The 21,387-nt window shown below is 36.8% G+C and overlaps 2 protein-coding genes across 4 annotated transcripts in view; one reads left to right on the top strand and one right to left on the bottom strand.

Annotated features, from left to right (window-relative positions):
• The window catches only part of kank3 (KN motif and ankyrin repeat domains 3), a 33,071-nt gene extending 32,599 nt beyond the window's left edge, over nucleotides 1–472 (bottom strand). Inside the window, exons 1-2 of one of the 2 annotated variants that reach the window (XM_037769769.1) lie at nucleotides 343–360; nucleotides 179–226 (exon numbers count right to left, since the gene is read on the bottom strand). The gene's annotated coding sequence lies outside the window, so the exon portion shown is untranslated. Of the gene's footprint in view, nucleotides 1–178; nucleotides 227–342 lie in introns of both variants that reach the window. The other variant, XM_037769767.1, reaches the window with a different exon arrangement.
• Nucleotides 473–17,356: 16,884 nt separating this feature from the next.
• LOC119489034 (angiopoietin-related protein 4-like) lies at nucleotides 17,357–20,777 on the top strand. Of its 2 annotated transcripts, none has more exons than XM_037771164.1 (7): nucleotides 17,357–17,921; nucleotides 18,126–18,241; nucleotides 18,376–18,466; nucleotides 19,207–19,320; nucleotides 19,636–19,731; nucleotides 19,824–20,099; nucleotides 20,199–20,777. In XM_037771164.1, exons 1-7 carry the CDS (start codon nucleotides 17,438–17,440, stop codon nucleotides 20,378–20,380), a joined length of 1,359 nt encoding a protein of 452 aa, XP_037627092.1. In that variant the 5' UTR covers nucleotides 17,357–17,437; the 3' UTR covers nucleotides 20,381–20,777. The 2 variants fall into 2 exon arrangements, with proteins under 2 accessions (XP_037627092.1, XP_037627091.1); XM_037771163.1 differs by having other exon boundaries at nucleotides 17,359–17,926; nucleotides 18,131–18,241.
• Nucleotides 20,778–21,387: the final 610 nt, after the last annotated feature.

Raw genomic sequence — 21,387 nt, 5'->3', positions numbered from 1 at the left:
TGTCTCTATTGAGATATTAAAGGATTTTGGTGACATTCATGGAAGTTTAAAACACTATAAAGCACAATAAGATAAACACATAGTAGGACACAAAGTCCTGGAGATATACAGGAGCATCAACAACACAGATTTACTGCAGACAACAATTATCTAATAAAGATATTAAAGTATTTCTTACATGCGTTGCAGAGATAGTTGAGATCAATAATTCACCACTTTGAGGAAGCTGATTATTAAAACACATGTGATGTAAATGTTTCTGTTGTTAGCTCACGGATCAGTCATCAGTCAGGCAATAATCAATCAGCTAATCAATAAGTATCAGTATCATGTGTGTCTTACCTTCTGGCTTCTCTCCGTCCAGTCTCACTGAGACTTGTCATGACTTTCTGAGAAGGTAAGAAAAGTTTGGGAGGAGAAGATGAAAAAAACCTCCTACCCCTCTGACTGCTACAAAGTTACAAAACATGTAACATGTGTTTCCGGTTTGGGATTTCAAAATAATACTGCAGTGCTGAAGACGGTTGCATTATTTTTATTGATTTGTTTTGTTTGTTGTTGTTGGGTTTTTTTGTGGGGGTTGATATGAGATCTATTAGTTTAACTTTCTATCAATCAGGAAAAAAATCCTGCATATACTGTATACATGCATACTGTACATAACCACTAAAGTAATCTAGTACTTTACGCAGTATTTAATCTTTTGCACTATTTGTATTTGTTAATAATTTTCTGAAATACTTTCATTTCAAAATTTATTTTGAACATGTAGAATACAAAAAATAAAGAAAAAGAAAAAATAAAGAAAAAGAAAATGATCATACCAACAAGTAGACAGTCAGAAACAAGTAGTATTTACATACAATGAAAAGCATAAGAAAAACAAATTGTCAAACACTTTGATGCCTTGATTTACATATTCGAAAAGGAGTGAGAAGAAGTATAAACTTATTTAATCCCACCACTTCTCCATAAATCAATTATTAATTATTAACTAGCTTCCTTATTGAGCCATATATACTCTAATTAAATTTTACAAAATTTTTCAAACTATAATTATTATTATTTATAATTATTCTAACTATAATTATTACCTTTAATCCTAAAATCCCATTGGCTTTTTGTCTAGGGAACCAGGACGATGCTAACTTCCTGGTTGGCCTACAAAAATACGTCATCCCTGGAGCGCTCTGTTGTTGCCTGGACTGTAGGATCAATTAAGAATACATAAAGCATACATTACACAGATACAGATAGCTTTATTTATCCCCGAAGGGCAATTCAGTTTCTGCAGTCCACCGGGACATATACACATTCATACTGCACAATCATCAATGACAGAGGGAACACAGTAGGTGGCATACGGGGAGGTGCAAGATCAATAAAAGTACAAGAATACAAATATTTGAAATAAAAACTATAAATACAAGAATAAAAACAAGAAGAGATAAAAGAATAAAGTATAAATAGTATAACATGCCAAGAGTATTGCACATTGCTAATTACATTCCACGAATGTACCTAATTGCAAACACGGACAACCATTATATGGTTAGTGCAAAATAACTCTACATTAAAAATAAATTTATTTTTACACTACTTTATTCAGTACTCTTGCACTATTTGCACTACCATTGGCACACTGTCACTTCACTGCTGTACTTATGTTATCCTATTTTCATTTTACTTTATTCTATTGGATTTTATCTAATTTTAAGGTGTACTGGTGTTGGATGTGTTGTTTAAGCTACTGGATGCCTAAATTTCCTTCGGGATCGATCAAGTATCTATCTATCTATATAAAAATTAATTATGCATCGTCCTTTAACTGCATGGCCAGTAATGTAGTAGTATTTTTAGGCTGTTTTAGGCCAAGACAAACAGGGCAATGACATTCAAGATTCAAGATTCAAGAGTTTTATTTACCATTTGCACCTATAAGTACATTGGAATTCTGAGCAGTTTACACCGAGTCAGCTTTAAGAAAAGAAAAAAGGTAGAAAATGCATAAGGTAATTACAGTACAAAATAATAAATAAATTATTAAAATATAAAAAGCCTTCAGTGTAGTCAATAAATAAACTAAACTACCCTCTGCATAGGAACGATAACCCCAGAATACAAAAACAAATATACATATAACATATATATATAATATGACAACAAGACAAATTGTGTATGTAAAGTATTTTTGTTTAAACCATAATAGACTACATTTTAGTATATCTTTCAATTTACCCATTCTGTGCTTTTATTATGAAGGCAGAATCTTGTCTGATCCGGTCACTTCCTGTCTGACTGCTGACTCTGACCAGCTTTCTTCAGTTAGCTGCTGATTACAGCTCGAAGGAATCAATGACAGACAGCTGAATCCTCCAATGAGGAACGAGTTCCAGAACGTCTGGCTGGTGACGACAGAGGGGGCGGGGCTTGTTCATCAGTTTAGTCAAAGTTTAGTTCAGCACATATATATAATAGTTTAGAGTCTAAATATATAATAACATTGTGTTTCATCAAACCAGCGCTCTCACAATTAAAAAATAAATGTTTTAGTCACAGTTACAGACAAAAATGTACTTGATAATGTGGAAATAAACAGCTGAGCCTACAATAATAAAGTATCAGAAACTACATTATCTTCCACTGAGCAGCTGAGGACGCTGTTGTCTTTCACATTGAAGGCAGTCAGGATTTATGAACAGGAAACCAACACTACGATAGATGGATGGATGAATAGATAGATATATATAGATAGATAGATAGATAGATAAAATGGAATAAAATCTAATAGAATGAAGTAAAATAAAATAAAATATTTATGATATTTAGTAAGATTGTGTTATGATCTATTTAAACCTAATGCATTGAATCACATAGTAATAAGCTAAATATAAACGAAATCATAATTTATAGGGTACTTTCTATTGGGAAGTGGCTGTCCCAAACCCTAACCCTAAATTTCCATTTATGTAAATAACACTTTAAATATTTTGTATTTATTTTTTTCAATGGTGTTGTTTAAAAGGTCTTTTTGATTTCTTTTAAACAGAAGTTGAAAGATATAGATTTATTTGGGATTTAATTTTTTAAATTAAAAAACTTTATTCAAAAAATGTTATGTATATATATATATATATATATAATATGAATGAAATACAGTTTCCAGCAGTCAAGTACTCAGGTGAGTATGTAAATAATGTAAACTACACAAACAATAATAATTCGAATACAAATACAAATAGCATCAGTGCTATGGCTAGTATAGCCAGTGATCAGCAGCCAGCAGCCTAGTGGCCGCCACACTGAGCATGTGTGGCAGCAGAGAGTCAGTGTGTCTGCCTAATAGTCAGTTATAGTCAGTCTGTCCGTTGAGCAGGACTGAGACAGCAGCCTGCCACTGAATCTACTAGATTATATATAAATATTATAAATTATAAATATACTACTCCTCTGCTGAGTGAGTGTGCTGTGAAGAGGGTGGTGGGTATTGATAGATATATGATAGATAGTGCACACAAATTACTGTCTAACAGTGCTGGAAAGTAAGTACATTTACTCAAGTGCAATTTTGAGGTACTTTCAATTGAATAGTTTATACTTCTACATTTCAGAGGGAACTATTGTTATTACTTCACTACATTTATCTGAAGTAAAGTATGTAAGTATATAGCTAAATGTGCTCCACCCCCACCAGCTGTAACAGTGAAATGCTGCTTACTGTAGGTGTCATCATCAGTCATCATCTTTTATGTAAAAGATATTATTAGACTATTCTTCCACCACTAACTTTTGTTACAGACAGTAAATGTAGTCAAAACGTTATTAGAATTAGAAATCTAAAACTGATCTATAAACAATAACTGTATTATGCTGCTGTGAAGTTAAACTGTTGAGCATCTGCTTTGTATCTGTTGCTCTGGGAAACAACTAGAGATACAGGGATGTTTTTATTTAGTTTCAGTTTCCACTGCCTCTGACTGAAGCTGTTTCTTTTTTACTTTTAAAGGCATTTAATAAGACTCATGTTCGATTCACATCCCAGTTTATATACTAACTATATTAACATCTCTTTAGAGTTAAAGGATTTATTAGGTCTGTCTTATTTTTGTTCGGAGTGAAAGTTAATATCAGGTTCATATTGACTTTGGAAAAAAATAATCTGAACTCAAGGTCCACTTGCTAGCTTTTTTCATGAGCTTTCAACCAGATCTCATGTTCTTCCTCAATGTCTTCCTCGGTGGATTGAGTTTGATCAACAAGGCCATTCACATTTAATGCCAAAGACCACCTTTGAAAAGAAAAATTGGTTATAATACCAGCTGTTATCACATGACGGACGCTCTATATGCTGAGGAAGCCCATGAGATGTGATTGAAAGCTAGGACAAAACTAGTAAGTGGACTTTTTTTTCCTCAAACTAAGGCAAAAGGTGTTATGCTACCACCTGTTATCACATGACTGAAACAAACTCCACTGTGACACAAGATTGAAAGCTTCAGAAAAAGTATTTTTTTTTTTTTTTTTAAATAAGGGTTCATATTGTTTCAATTGACTCCTTATACTTCTTCTGATTTTAGTTTGAACTTTTCAGTGGCACAAAAGTAAAATAGAAATTTTAGAGCATTAATATAGCAGCAAACAACTATTTTCTAGAGGAGTAATATCTACCTGAGCTGAGAATGAAGTCGCTCTCCCACTGTGTTGTAATCCGAGCTTCTCCGCGCTTTGTTGACATAGCCGGGCCGGCCGTGCATGCTTTTAGTGCATGTGAGCGTGCACCATTGGCTAGCTCACAGTCGCCACCCTGTACTGCTCTCATAAGGCGGTTACAGCTGATATCATTGCGGAAGCGTAGCACCCACCCTCTGGTTCCCCCCGCTGGTTAAAACTGCTCCGTCAGCAGTGTTTGCTGTTGTTTTCACTATTAGCGCTGTTAGCACCGTTAGCTACGAGCTGCCAGCTCAGCTGTTGCCATGTTGAGAGCTGTGCAGAGGCAATAGTAATGCTCCTAATCTCGCATTTAGCACCTTTAAGTAAGTAATGAGAAACAAAAGCCGTGATGATTTGTATTCACATCAATTCAACTGATGACCAGCTTTTCTTTTTTTTATCTTGCTGTTACAAAAGAAGTAATGTGAATAAAATACACCCCAGTATACAGGTGTTTTATTCTGAAGAGTCGTCAGACAGGAAAGCTCGGCTCTCCGCGGACCAGAGGAACAATGCAGTGATTGGCATGTCGCCATGACCTGGCAGAAACTTTGATCAAGATGACGTTGTCAAAACACCACGCACACAACCAGAGACAGGACAGGAAGAGTGATTGTACAGAGCCAGATATTTCCCTCAGGAGTTGGTGGACTCAACACAGCTAAGCAGAGGCAATAGAAATGCTCCTAATCTTGCATTTAGCACCTCTAAAGAAACAGTAAATGTTAAAGCAGGAGACAAATACATAAAAGATAATAGGTAGACGAAACAATTGCAAATTTAATAACAAAAAATTATTTAAAGCCTTTATAAAATAACCAAATTTAAATTCCAAGCATCTTTTTAAATGTATGAGGGTTTTTTTGCATCTTTTAAATGCAAATAATGAACACATGCGTGAATGTTTTAAATTTAGTTTTTATCATTTTAGTAGCAAATTATGAAAAAACACTGAACTATCCCATTATTACTTCATAATATATTTAGTAGTTATTAGTAAGTATTGAAGTAGTACTTAAGTACATTTTACTACTACGTCTGTACTTTAACAGGGAAAAGTTTATTTTTTAATAGTGGTATTTTTATTTTTACCTTCAGTAAGTAAATGTACAAAATCCGGCCTCATTTTTCATGCCACTTTAGAATACACAATTTTGTGTCCTGGAATGACTGCTGCTGTTAAGCTGTTTGCCCACTGAAATTACACCTCAAGTGACCCTGACAAGTGTGCAGCAGTCTGCACGAGGAGAGTTTTCTGATGGACCGTACAGATGGAGGAAGCTGCAATCAGGTGGAAGCATTGAAACATTGTATGGCTTCTCTTTCCTGCAGGTCGGCTTGACATCCGGTCCAGAGGCTCATACTCACAGTGAATTAAATCAGACCCAAGAGACATGGACACATCCTCATCCTCTCAAACCTTATTTTACGTCTGCAAGCTAAATCCCAAATTACTGCAACTGCGTACTTTTTAAAAATTTACTTAAAATGCAAAAATAAGTGAGCATAAGAAAAACATTGACAGTCATATTATTTTAATTAAATTAGTTTAGTTTCTTCCTTATTACCACTACTAAAGCTACTTTTGTTCTATTTAATTGCCTGATCCTCTATACTAATTTAAATATTTGAATATTTGTTTATACATTTTCTGTGTGTTTTGCATGGAGGGGGCTACAACTGCATTTCATTGTGCAAACCCTGTATTGTACAATGACAATAAAGCTGAACCTTGAACCTTAAAGAGTTTATCCATCATTGTACCAAATAATTAAATAATATTCATCTGCAATTTGCTTGCTTAGATTGAGAATCTGAATTTTGGCCTTTCTAATTATCGCCTCTGCCAGTGAAGTAAAAGGCCTTTACACATTAGGGGCGTGGAGAATAAACAACACAAAAATGCATAATACCCGCATGCAAATATTTCGCGGCTATCATATGATTTTCTTTTCGACATGCCATTATATGACTTTTTTACGACACACTAGACTGACTTTTTAAATTTTTTCGATGTACTATACAATGACTTTTTTTTCAACATACTATACTATGACTTTTTTATTTTTTCCACATACTATACAATGATTTTTTTCGAAATACTCTATATGTATGTCGAAAGATTTCATGAAAAAAAGTCATAATATAGCATGTCGAAGTTTTTTTTTAAAAAAAAGTCATAGAATAGCATGTTTATAAAAATTTCATGAAAAAAAGTCATAGTATAAAATGTCGGAAAATTTCATGGAAAAAAAGTCATAGTATAGTATGATGAAAAATTTCATGAAAAAAAGTCATTGTATAGTATGTCGAAAAATGATTTTGAAAAAAAAGTCATGGTATAGTATGTCGAAAAATTATTTTGAAAAAAAGTCATAGTATAGCATGTTGACATTTTTTGAAAAAAAAAAGTCATAGTATAGTATGTCGAAAAATTTCATGAAAAGTCATAGTATAGTATGTCGAAAAATTATTTTGAAAAAAAAGTTATAATATAGCATGTCGAAGTTTTTTTTGAAAAAAGTCATAGAATAGCATGTTTATAAATCTTCATGAAAAAAAGTCATAGTATAGAATGTCGAAAAATTTCATGGAAAAATGTCATAGAATAGCATGTTTATAAAATTTCATGAAAAAAAGTCATAGTATGGTATGTCGCAAAATTTCATGAAAAAAAGTCATGATATATGTGGAAGATTGTTTTGAAAAAAAGTTATAGAATAGCATGTTTATAAAATTTCATAAAATAAAAGTCATAGTATAGAATGTCGAAAAAGTTTCATGAAAAAAAGTCATAGTATAGTATGTTGAAAAACTTCATGAAAAAAAGTCATAGTATAGTATGTTTATAAAATTTCATGAAAAGTCATAGTATAGTATGTCGAAAAATTATTTTGAAAAAAAAGTTATAATATAGCATGTCGAAAAATTTCATGGAAAAATGTCATAGAATAGCATGTTTATAAAATTTCATGAAAAAAAGTCATAGTATGGTATGTCGCAAAATTTCATGAAAAAAAGTCATAATATAGCATGTCGAAGTTTTTTTTGAAAAAAGTCATAGAATAGCATGTTTATAAATTTTCATGAAAAAAAAATCATACTATAGTTTGTCAAAAAATTATTTTGAAATAAGTCATGGTATAGCATGTCGAAAAATTTCATGAAAAAAAGTCATAGTAAAACATGTTGAAATTTTTTTTGAAAAAAAGTTATTGTATATTATGTCGAAAAATATCATGAAAAAAAAGTCATAGTATGTCGAAAAATTTCATGAAAAAAAAGTCATAGTAGTATGTTGAAAAATTTCATGAAAAAAAAGGCATTGTATAGTATGTCTAAAATTTCATGAAAAAATTTCACAATATAGTATGTCGAAGATTGTTTTGAAAAAAAGTCGTAGAGTAGCATGTTTATAAAATTTCATGGAATAAAAGTAATGGTATAGTATGTCGAAAAAGTTTCATGAAAATAAGTCATAATATAGCTTGTCGAAAAATTTCAAGAAAAGAAGTCATGACTTTGTATGTTGAAAAATTATTTTGAAAAAAGTCATAGAATAGCATGTTTATAAAATTTCATGAAAAAATGTCATAGTATAAAATGTTGGAAAATTTTATGAAAAAAAGTCATTGTATAGTATGTCGAAAAATTATTTTGAAAAAAAAGTCATGGTATAGTATGTCGAAAAATGTCATTAAAAAAGTCATAGTATAGAATGTTGAAATTTCTTTTAAAACACAGTAGATCTTTAGACTAAACTAAGACAAAAGATTATTCATTGTACTGGCTTTTCTTTGTAAAGAAAAGGGTGCATTGCTCTGTTTACTATTTACACTATTCTCTGCTCACACGTGACATCTTACACCTCTATTTGTGTGTCTTTGACCCTTTACTTCTATCATTCTGTCATGGTAACTTTGTAGAAACCTTTGTACACAGTGAGCGACCGAGAGGAAAACCAGAGTTGGAGGCCAAATGCCAGCAGCTCTTTCTCAGAACAAAAAATCATTTCCCCGCTGAGCAGCGAGTGGAACGGACAGGATGGAGACAGGAGGATACCTGTCCATCACGTTCCCTGAGTAGGAATCAAAGTCCAGACACACTGGCAGCAAAACATGTTTTCTTTACTGCGGGCCTCAAGGAAAGTGCAAGCGAGGCCAAACAGGAAGAAGTCATAAACACATTTGCATTAGTTTCAAGGCCTACACATGTCCCAGAGGCGACATATTGTTTGTTCGGCCAACATTCTCAAAACCCAAACTTATTCATTTTACGACGATACAGAACAGAGAAAAGCTGCAAATTCTCTCATTGGATAAACTCAATCAGACAACAGGATCGAGGACAATCCTGGCATTTTTGCTTGATAAATGACTCAAAAGATTAACTGATAATCAATAGTGGGTGATAATTTCCTGCCAATTTACTTGTTTCAGCAGTACATAATATACAAAGGAATTAATTGAGAATGTATTAAGGCTTCAACCCAATACATTAGATCAGCATATGTCCGTGTTTAATTAAATATTAGATATCCAAGTTTAATGTGAGATTTGATTTTCATTGCACATTGTATTAAAACTCATGTTTGTGTACAAAGATCAGAAATGCCTTGTGAGTTAGCAGTAGTTCATGTTAAAAAGAACAACAGAAGAAGCGACGAGAATCCTGATTACTTTCTCAAAACAACAACTATAAAACAATAAAGAAATGATAACTAACTGCTGAGGGAAAATCCCACAATCATCAATCAGAAATCCGTCTATACATGTGCTTACAGATAACGTCATTTGGACGGAGCATGTTAACTTTTTCTCTTAATTTTCACAAGCTTCAGGGTTTCCTCTCGGTTTCTGGGTAAAAGGTGAACGGCGTAATAGAAGTGATTTGACCCTCTCACAGCGGAGGTCACGGCCAAGCAGAGCGTTTAGTAATGAGAGGGTGGGTGCACTGAACCAGAGAAGCCCATGTGAGTCAATAGCTGGACTGAAGCAGAGGTTAATTCCTGGTTAATACCACAACAAAAAAAGGTCAACCGGGGTATTATTTTCACAAATGGAGCAGAGGTCGGCGAGTTATTTATATTTCATGCAATGAGACGCTGAGAAAGTTTAGACAGATTGTCAGGTGCACATTTGCTGTTCAATTCATTCATGTTGAAAATAGGAACCAGCATCATTTCTTTTAAAAGGTAGAAATGTAAGTTTAGTAATGCAAATAATAGTTATCTGGTTTATTGACGTGGTGGAAAAAAGTAAGAGTCAAGAGTCACAAAGTTAAGGTTGAGTTTAGGTGAACCTGAATCTCTTTACAGCAACATGGACCTATAAGCTAGAGGAAGATGACACTCCCATAAATTAAATATACATCCCATTAAGACAGGATATAGGGGAAAGACTTCACACAGGGAGGTGTCATGTGAAACACAACTTCTGGTCTTAAACAGCCTTCAGTTTGATTGCTTGTGGAACAGAAGGGACTGGAGACACCGCTTCCGACAACTTCTGTATCTTTCCAAAACCGAAAATCCGACATTTACATTTGCTGTCCACAACGGCTATATACACACTAACACCTGCAGACATGGTCGAACAACGTGTCGTACGAACTAGTTCGTTTCAAGTACATCCCCGCCTACCATTTCAGCAGCTTTGTGAAGCTGTAACTCTCATTGTAAAGAAAACCAGACTGTAAAATGATAAAAGTTGAGGTCGAACGTTTGTTTAAGACAAAGATAAGTAAATGAAAATGGACAAATTAAGATGTTCTTTACCCTCAGATTCATCATCTGGGACCATGAAAAACTTTGTTTCAATTCATCTAGTAGATATCAAAATATTTCACAGGATAAGTGAAAACTTTGACCTGCTGGTGGCGCTAAAGGAAAAGTCAGAGGATCACTAAAGTCACTGGGATTCATCCTCTGGGGATCATGAATGTCTGAATGAGATTTCAAGGCAATCAATTCAATAGTTGTTGAGATATCAGTCTGGATCAAAGTGGTGACCTGACATCGCCATCACTACAGCATGAAAAGCTGCATTACAAACAGAATGATACATTTGCTAAAAACACAAATAATAAGTAGTTGTATGGTACTTTTTTTTAAGTGTAACAGATAATTTAACTGACAGTTTAATATAATGAAACTTTAAGATGCAGGATGCTGAACCTCAAGTATTGATTTTCTGCTTCAAGGGCTGATATAATCACTATAAAACTACATTCAGTGTTTCACAGTAACCGTAAAAACCTCATTAACTCACTCAAGAAAAGAGGAAAGGTATTTACAGAGCCCACCTCTGACTTACATGCCTTTGCGTCTGTGACACTCTTTGATCAGGGAGTGGATGCCTCGGGGATATGACGCTGCTTTCTAGGTTAAAGTGCAAACCAGAGAATCGGATTGTAAAAAAAGAAAAGAAAAAGACTACAGGTCTCAAAGCGAGCGGGAATACCAGGATACAGATGCTGTGAGAGGGGAATCTGGGTAAAAGGTCATGCATGTGAATGAATGGAGAATCAACCTTTGAATTGTAAACAGCTGCCTTTTATGAATCCCCGATGACATCAACGTATGAAACCGTACACAAACGTTACCTTTCACACACTTTTCTTTTCTGCCAAATGAACTGGGCAGCCGCCCTTATTTTGAAAAAGAAAAGAGAAAAGTCAAGCCAGGACTGAAGACTGCTTTCCAAAACGGTTCGAAATAGATTCATGAACAAATACATAAATAAAAGTATGAAACTTTAAAAGTAAATTATAGAATATTTTTTACAGGATTTCTGGTGATTTGTATCCTTTGGTTGAAAATATATAAATAGAAGATTTGATAACTCTCTCACTGACTGGAATTAGACATAACTGTGATGAACTTCAAGGAAATCAAAATGTAAAATGTTGTCTAACTAGTTTAACGTGGGATTTGGTTAAAGGGATAGTTTGACATTTTGGCAAATACACTCATTCACTTTCTTAGTGAGAGTTAAATGAGAAGATTGATTCCTCTCTTGTGTCTGTATGGTAAATATGAAACCACAGCCAGCAGCTGGTTAGCTTAGCTTAGTAATGTTCAATATTTATGATCGGACATCCTGTTGTGGGTGGGGAACCCCGAGGACAGTTGATGACGCGGTCACGTGGGAAAGAACGATAGCCAACTGTGAACCAAGCTGACTGAAGCGGAAGGTCAACAACCGCCGTCATTGCGGCCGCGGCTAATGCATGAGCTAATGCAAAACGTAAAGCATAAAGCAGTATTAAGATGGACCTCAGAAATGGAGGACTGTGTAAATTTGTGGCAACGACACTAGTTTCACCAATATCTGACAAAAAAAAACAAAGTTTTTAATCTGTGATGATCTGAAATGTCTAACGATCAAACCAATCTCAAATCTCTGTTTTGCTAATTTTAGGTTTTCAGTTGATGGTTTTGGTTTCCTCTTCTTGTGTTTCTGTGAATTGGCCCTGTTGGTTTTTTAAGGTAACTGATCAAGACTCCACAAACACACGGGGTTGAAGATCAGGACAAAAGTTAAAAATAAATCCTGATCCAGCTGCAGCTCTTCTGGATGTTTTTGTTGCTGTGGGCCCGGAGCGAGTTGGTCTCGCCCTCCAGCTGAGCATGTCTGATCCTAAACAGAGTCGGGGAATCTTTTCTGTGAGGCTGATGCAATTCACCAGACACGTGACAACACCTCACCTTTCACACACTAACCCACTGGTGCCTAAAAACACAGTCTACTCCCACCATCACTTCCCTCCCCTCGGTGGAAGCTCATGTGCTGTACATGTGCAGATCTGATGGTACATGTCGTGGTGTTGTAATCTGTATAGTTAAAGTGCCCCCAAAGTTCAGGAATGTTTCTGGATGAGAGGGAAGATGACAACTGTCTTGAATTCCTACTAATGTCATAGTGTGATGTGTTGAGATTTACAATCTGCAAATAACCACAGTTAATCTGATGTTTAGGGACAATATTATCATTTTATCAGGTATCTGCTGCTCAATGTCATCCACCTCAGATACAAGTCACAGATACAGAAATGCATGCGTAAAATGTTTATTATTATCATTTAAGAGCCTAAAACATATCCAGGGAGATCACTGCAATCAACATCCACATTTGAACTTTGACATACTCTCATTAAATGTAAGGCTAACTTGAACTGGAATATATTTAGTGTGACAGACCTTAAAGCTACAGTCTGTAGGATTTGGCGACATCTAGTGGTATGGTTGCAGATTGCAACCAGCTGAGTACCCCTCCGCTCAACCCTCCCTTTCCAAGTCTGCGGTAACGTGAGCTGTAAAAAAAACGTACGAAACCGTGGTAACACCGTTCACCTCACTCAGAGGCCATCTTTACCATAATAAAACTACTTTAGGAGCAACGGAAGTCAGACGGCAGCATGCGATACCACGGTTTTGCACACTGCTACTCACGTTACCGCAGTTTGTGTGTCAGAGAACTACGGTGGCCTTCAGGTAACGTAAAAACACTAAAGTCTCTCTCTAGAGCCAGTGTTTGGTTTGTCCGTTCTGGGCTACTGTAGAAACATGGCAGAGCAACAAGGTGGACTCCATGAAGAGGACACGCTCCCTATGTAGATATGAAGGGCTCATTCTAAGCTAACGAAAAGTTAGCTTAGCTTCAGGTGATTATACACCAATGAAAACATAGTTATGAATATTATATTCCATTTCTGATAGATAGATAGATCCCTCGGAATATTACACACTGTTCCTTTAACAGCATATAAAACATGTAAAATCTTTTATTTAATAGATTTCCTCTCACTGAAAAGGTGCAGGGTTTAGTGTTTAAATTTGATTTAAAAATGTTTTAACTGATGGCGCAAATGAAGTGACAAACTTTTTATAGCCACATTTTAAAGGTCCCATATCGTGCTCATTTTCAGGTTCATATTTGTATTTTGTGTTTCTACTAGAACATGTTTACATTCTGTAATGTTAAAAAAAAATGATTTTCCTCATACTGTCTGCTTGTATTTACCTGTATCTGTATCTGTATTTACCCTCTGTCTGAAACGCTCCGTTTTAGTGAATTTCAACGGAATTTCAACAGAATTGCGTTGCTAGGCAACAACTTGGGTCCATGTTTACTTCCTGTCAGCTGATGTCATTCACATACACTGCAACCAGGAAATAAACTGGGACATATTTAGAATGTTTATGTTTAAAACCGTGTAATGGGTAAATATTGTATATTTATGACATCACAAATGGACAGAAATCCTAACGGCTTGTTTCAAACGCACAATTTTCTGAATACGGGCTGTGTGTATTTCTCCGTATATTGAGCATTTTGATAGTTTAACAGTATTTATATCGCACTTAAATCTGCTTTATAATATAAAAGACATGAAAATCTCACTTTTTACAATATGGGACCTTTAAGTCTAGGTTGAGCATTTTATACTCAAAGGGCATTTATTCAGTGGAGCATCACTTGTGGGGCGCACAACACTGACAAATTATCAACTTACAAAGTTAATATGGTGAGCTTGTTAGTAAGCTGTTGAGTATTTACACATCCAGCAGTTACGGAGCAACATGATCATTCAGTCGTCGTGTTTGTGTCCACCTGAAATATATAAGTCCAATATTCATTTTTAGCTCTGTTTTTGGTCTCTATCAACTCCTGAGGGAAAGATCTGGCTCTTTAGCTGCTAAATGCTCCGCTATGTTCACCAGCTAGGCCCTAGGCTGAAACAATAATTTGCTGACAGTGTCAATAAAAATATGAGTAAACTGACTTTTAAAAAATCAGTTTCAAAAAACGCCTTCAGTTTCCTGTCTAACATCCCGCCCGAGGGTTTAGTTACAACATTTTATGATGACTACCACCACAAATTTAGATGAGGGTGACTTAAATACAAACACTCAGATCTTCTAGTTTCTGATCCTCTGAACATTTATTCCAACTTACAGGAAACAGCTGTTATTGTAACAGGGCCCAAGGCATGAAAATGAAAGCTGCCTCGTCCAAACACAACCACATCTACAAGTCGAGCATTGTGTCCCGATACAGCCAAGTAAGGATGTAAAACTTCCTCATCCGGCTGATTCCGGACAGAGCTACAGACGCGCTCTGCTTCACGTAAGCTGAGAGCAGGAGGTTCCAGGACACGTGCAGGACGGCAGCATGCAGCGCAGAGGATACGTGCAGTGGACCACAGATCAGATGATGACAGTACAAACAATACTGATGTCAAAGCAGAAACATGTATGGAGGCTATATTAGGATTACCAACAAATGAAATCAAGTAACCTGGTTCATGTTTGAGACAATGTTTGTTTTTGTTTCATCTTATTGTACTTGGTAACTGTGCAACATGTCATGCATATATAGTTCCTTTTTTGACAGTCTGGTTTCACTTTGAGTCATTAAACTTCCAAATCACCGGCTCCTGACAGGCTCAGTCCTGGTCTGTGTACTGAGTCAGAAGTTGAGAATAATTAACGACTCCAGAGGTGGATTTGAGGTTTAGTTTCTCTATTAGTTTCTATTATTATTTAGTTTGACACCACAACAACAGTCTCTTAATCAGTGACTACAGTCAAACATTAACCACAATGACCTTTTCTTTACTTGACATTTGTTGTCATGTAGTTGTTTATCAGCTTCACTAGCAGCGTGGCTCTACGGACGCATTGTTGGTCTGTCAGTCGGTCCACACTGAAATATCTCAACAACTATTGGATGGATTGTCATGAAATTTGGTTCAGACATTCACGGATCACAGAGGATGAATTCTGATGACTTTGGTGATCCTGACTTTTCATTTGGCGCTGCCATGTAGTTTACATTTGTGGTTTTGAATAAAATGTCTGCACAATTATTGGATATACTGTCATGGAACTTAATGCACACATTCATGTTCCCCTCAAGATGAATAGTAATAACTTTATTAATCCCTTTACTTTTCCATGCTACCATCAGGTCAAAGTTATCATTTCTGCAATACTTTGGTTTATAAGAAAATACTTATAAAACTGATTTTCCCATCAGCCTCAGCTGTACTTCGTGTTTAGTGCTAATTAGCAAATGTTGGAATCAAACTAAGATGGCAAACATGCTAAACCATAGAAATAAAATAGGAGTAGGACCGACAATGAACTGTTTTCCGTGGTAATTTGACTAGTACGAAAGAAAATGCCGATTGTTAGTTGTTATGGTGACAACAGAACACACGTCACTGGGAAATTCCCTTTTATTCTAACCAACACAATGTGTAATTCTCTCTTCTCTAGAAGAGTAAAATGCTCTTCTAATAAATGTCACAAAGCTGTGGTTTGCCATAATGTACAGCATATGTGTGTTTCAGTGTCTGGCATGTCATCTGCACCTCATCAGTACATCACGTGCCTTGTGTCTCGTGTCTGGGTGTGTGCGTGCGTGTGCGATTGTTGGATTTAGTTGTCAGGACTGTGAGTGTAAAAAGGCCTGAGGGTTGAACTTTCCCCTACTTCTCACACTGACTCCTCCATCTTTGAACGTTCTCCAGCATTCCTGATTCTTGCTGAAGACCCACGGCTTCGTCGCCCGCCTCACTCACTGAGATGAACAACAATATTCAACTATCAGTGTTTTATTTGTGGAGGACAAAGATACAAAATCTGGTCATTATATCTCGTTGTTTACCCTTCTACAAAATTACACTATTTTTACAATCAATCAGCATTCTCACAAAACACAGACATGCTGGGAATAAATCTTTTTGGGTGAATGGTTTGAATAAAATAGAAATATGGAAAACACAATAGATAGTGTTTTATTATAATCCGTGTGTTGGGAATGTAAAATAGGATTTCTTTAGGGATGAAAAATGCATGCTTGAGTTAGATGTAATACTTCATTATAGGTTGTATTAATGCAAGCAGAATATGAAGAATGAAGCCTGATTATTATTGTTATTATGTTACATGAAATTACACCGATAAGTCAATTAATTGATTAGTCAGCAACTTTTTTGATAATCGTTTGTGCTTTTTCAAGCAAAAATCCCAAATATTTACTGGTTCCAGGCTCTTCAATGTGAAATTATTGGTCTTATATTATAGTAAATTAAACATTTTGTGTTTTGGATTTGTTGGTCAGACAAAAAAAGATATTTAATGATGTCATTGAGGATATTGTGATGAGCATTTGTCATAGTTTTCTGATATTTTATAGATGGTTAATCAATCAATAATGAAAATAATCGTTAGTTTCAGCCCTACACAGAATATTTGAGTATTTGAATAGCAATTACAAGGTACACAGCTGGAAAAAAAGACTAATTACATGTAAGACATTTATAATAAAAATGTATATTTTACTTATTTCACAAAAACTACAAATCAGATACAGATTTGTAGAATTCGTCAAAGTGCTTTGGTAGAAAAGCTCAGTTTGAGCTTTGAAAGTAAAAGAGAATCCATGCCACGTTCCCCTACCATTGAGTGTTTAATCAGTAATTCAGACCTGCATTGCATCATGATCCAAGTCTTCATAAGGGTGAATACTATGGAAGACTTTCCACGCCCTCAGCCTCCACCAGTCCCCACCTCCAAGCTTCAACAGCCAATCAGAGGAGGCCTCTGCTGCAGCACTGAGCTATAAAACCTCACAATGCTGTTCAGCAGCACACAACAAAGACAGAGACAGACATCAGAACCAGCTTTCAAACTGAAGCAGAAACAGCAGACACAAAGATGAAGATGCCACTGCTTCTCATCCTCCTGTTGACCATTTTGGTGCACGCAGCAGCTGCTTTCCCCTCAGACATAAGAGCTCTGCCTGGCCGGGACAAACACGCCTCCTGGGACGACGTGAACGTGGTGGCTCACGGCCTCCTGCAGCTGGGCCAGGGTCTGAAGGAGCACGTGGACAAGACCAAAGCCCAGATGAGAGACGTCTACGCCAAACTGAAGGCCTTCAACGGCACGGTGGCCGAACTGGAGAGGAAGCAACAGGAGCAAGATGAAGCTCTGAAGGCAAGAAGCAGAGAGGTGGAGGAGGAGAGAGAGAGGATGGCAGCAGAGCTGGCCAAGGAGGTGATGGTGAAGGTGGAGGAGGTGAAGACTCAGAGCGAGGACATCCACACCAGGATGGACAGACTGGAAGAGACGGTGGATGAGGTGTTTAAAGGGCCGGCACTCGACAGCAAGAACAGTGATCAGACAGGAGTCTCATTTATCCAGGTGAGAGAATAAACTGCTTTCATGATGTTGTTTCAGCTCACAGGAAGATAAATGTGTAGTTCTGCTATGAGATAAATAAAAACTGAAAACACAGTCCAGTAAATGTTCTAAAGGATTGTCACCACTGGAGTCCATAAACACAAAGCTGTACCCCTGAAAATACAACGATGCCGTGAAACTAACGAGAAGTTTTATTTTTTCCAGAGATTGGTAGCGGCTCAGAACCGACGCATTGACCAGCTGGTAGAGAAAATTAAGCAGCAACAAGACAAACTGGAGAAGCAGAGTCTGCACCTGCAAACACTGCAGAGCAAGGTGAGTTACACCACATTAAAATATACAGAAGGCTTCGTATGATTCAGCCGGTGAGAGAGAACAAAACTGCGACCTTTCAGCTACATGATCCCTCTTTAATCATAGTTTCTTGACCCTGCTCTGTGATCCACCAGGTTGCACAAAAGAGAGTGAAATCACACCGACGGAGAGATGAAGAGACGGCACTGAGGGGAGAGCCAGCAGAGCAGAGCAGAGACGCATCAGGTAAGAAAACAAACTGTTAAAATAGTTAAAAAGTGATGGAGACAAAGTCGCTCTGAGGGGAAGGAAATAATCTAAATGAGTGATGAAAAGACTTTGACCGGTAGCTGTTGTGAGAGGCTTAACCTTTATAGTGCTGACAACTTGAGCCGCCTTAGAAAAATTAACTAGTCAGTAGCCTTTGCACTCATCTATTCTTCCTTTTCTGGGCAAATACATACAAGTATTTTGAGGTGAAACACAAATACCTGAGAAAGTACACGTCTACAGATCACAATAAATCAAATAGTTGTGAATCCAGAGCAAACGTCATTCAGGTTGCAACACTTTTTGCAGCAAGAGAGCAAATTTACAGGATTGACAGCTCTGCGTGCACCGATACAAGAGCTATTTGTGTATCCTAAAGTGACGCAAGACCAAAACAAGGTTTGCCTTTGCACCTGATTTTATAGTACTTGACTCGCTGGCAGAGCAGTTCACACACAGTCCAAAGATTAAGAGAAAATGAGGACAGCAGCTTTTAAACACACCTACTGTACTGTATGTTCGTAGGACACTGAAAGTTCAAGCAAGGAATAACAAAGCAGCAATAAAACCAAAGATTCATCATCTATGTTTGCAGATGTACTGAATTGAAATTCCAAAATAAAACCTGAGCCCGACTGACTGTCAGACTGCTGCCTCAGTCTGAACAAAAACCTCAGTGATCTGATCAGAGTTTTCTGTGTTCTGGTTTTTCTCAGGTTTGGCCAGAGACTGTCAAGCTCTGTTTGAACGAGGGCAGCGAGCCAGCGGCGTCTACACGATCCAACCAGAGAGCTCCCAGCCCTTCAATGTCCTCTGTGAAATGACTTCAGGTGAGTCAGACAGGAACTTTCCCTAAAGGTCCTCTGGTTTAAATTATACAACAACGCTGTTACACTGCTGAAGGCTGAGCGAGGCAACTTTTTATCCAAAACTACACCGGTCTCAATAGCTTAAATCACAGAGTCTAAAAAAAAACACTCAAAGGGTTGCACATATCAGTGTTATAAGATCCCTAAGACATTTAAACATCTCTCGCATTGATCCTGACAAAGAGAACAGTTTTCAACTACAGCGTCAATACAATAAAAGTATTGTTTGTGTTATATGAGCCTCTTTAGCTCAAACTTTTCTCTTTATCTCTGCAGAAGGTGGATGGACCGTCATCCAGAAACGTCACGATGGATCCCAGAACTTTGACCAGCTGTGGGAAAGCTACAAGAAAGGCTTCGGCAATCTGAATGGTGAGAAACCCGGCTCAAAAAGAGTTCCTTAAATATCTGCATCACTAAACCTCAGTGGCGAAAATTAATCGTGACATTTCTCATCCCTTCAGGAGAGTTTTGGTTGGGCCTGGAGAACATCCACTCCCTCTCCAGACAAGGCCAGTACATCCTGCAGGTTGAGCTCTCTGATTGGGCGGAAGAGCAGAAGCAGGAGGCTCGTTATCGACTTCAACTTGATGGAGAAGAGAAGAAGTTCGCCCTTCACCTGGAGCAGGAGTCTTCGTCTGGGGTTATAATGACAACCGGAGAATCTGGTCTTCCTTTTTCCACGGCCGACAGCGACAATGACCTCGCTGCAGACGTCAACTGTGCTGAACTACACTCAGGTACGACGCCTTCATCGACCCCGAATCCTCAACATACACAAACTGTCTGAGTGGATTAATATCAGGAAGAATGAAACTAAAAATGCTCTTTTGTTACAGGTGGTTGGTGGTTCAGTAGTTGTGGCGAATCAAACCTCAACGGCAGATATCCCAGAAGGCCGAGCGTGCTCAGACGACAGAAGTCCAAAAGACAAAGGATGTTCTGGACGTCCACAAAGGGACAAAACAACTCGGTGAAGACCACTCTTCTGAAGATGGCGCCTGCCACAATAAAGCAATAAGCAGATCAGTCTGTCTCAAACAGCCGAGGACCAAACATGACCGTATTTAACACTGATTAATGATCTTTCCCATCATGCACTGGATCATCACATATTTCTATGCTATGCCATACGATCACTTGTCATATTGACAGTTGTTTATTCCCTTTATAAGGGCTTCTTAATCTTGTCATACCTACTGTGTGTGTTTTAAATACTTCTCCTTTAATAATATATAGTGTATTATTTTCAACATGTATACACTTTAAACATTTTATATTTCATTTATATGAAGTGGATGAAAATAAAGTTTTTAAAAAGTTTAATAAATCCGGGCTCCGTGTTCATGATTGTAGGTGAAATGGCACGCAAACGACACAATGACGACCCAGACGCATCAGATTCTTCTCAGTAAAATGAAAAACAAAAGCAAATATTTTACACTTCAAGTACTTACAATGACCATTTTATGTATAGCACGCTGCAATGAGCATTTCATAATAAATTCATGAGTCTCTATAGAGTTCAAAGTAAACCACAAACTTTGATTCAAAACTGTGAAGTAAATAAACAAATGTAAGTGGGGTTAAAAGAGTGCATGTTGTTATGTAGGTATACCGTTGCCATGGCTCATTTTATAACCAATCTGATTTTGAATTAATGACTCTCAGGGACATCCATTCATTATTTGGCACATAGAATGATGTTTGTTAAACATCTTGAAAACATGAGTTTTTAAGGGTTGACCAGGATTTGTTTGACGCTACTGCACCCTGCTGGGGAAATGATAAAAACACTGATGTTGTGTTCAGGGAACAAACCGAAAGCTCACAAGTGTCTTTCTGTCAGGGTTAGATAAATGGAAAAGTAAAATGCTTTAAGCTTATTTTGAGAACAGGTTTTCACTTTGTTATAAATGTGAAACAGTTCTATTGTGTCTGTGTTTTACCTCTGTGCATTACAGAAAAATGTATATTTTTAGTTTGACCTTTCTGACTCACAAGTTCTTACTGTTGCTTTCCCCGATA

Source organism: Sebastes umbrosus, chromosome 5 (genome assembly GCF_015220745.1).
Source record: "Sebastes umbrosus isolate fSebUmb1 chromosome 5, fSebUmb1.pri, whole genome shotgun sequence".
Classification (NCBI taxonomy): domain Eukaryota; kingdom Metazoa; phylum Chordata; class Actinopteri; order Perciformes; family Sebastidae; genus Sebastes; species Sebastes umbrosus.
The sequence above is the reverse complement of the archived record's forward strand: the minus strand, read 5'-3'. Positions and strand labels throughout refer to the sequence as shown.

Bases quoted from the DNA above. Each gene is read 5' to 3' on its own strand.
- LOC119489034 (XM_037771164.1), top strand. From the start codon at position 17,438: ATGAAGATGCCACTGCTTCTCATCCTCCTGTTGACCATTTTGGTGCAC. The intron at 18,467-19,206 runs GTAAGAAAACAA...GGTTTTTCTCAG, and splicing joins GCAGAGCAGAGACGCATCAG to GTTTGGCCAGAGACTGTCAA. The intron at 19,732-19,823 runs GTGAGAAACCCG...TCATCCCTTCAG, and splicing joins AGGCTTCGGCAATCTGAATG to GAGAGTTTTGGTTGGGCCTG.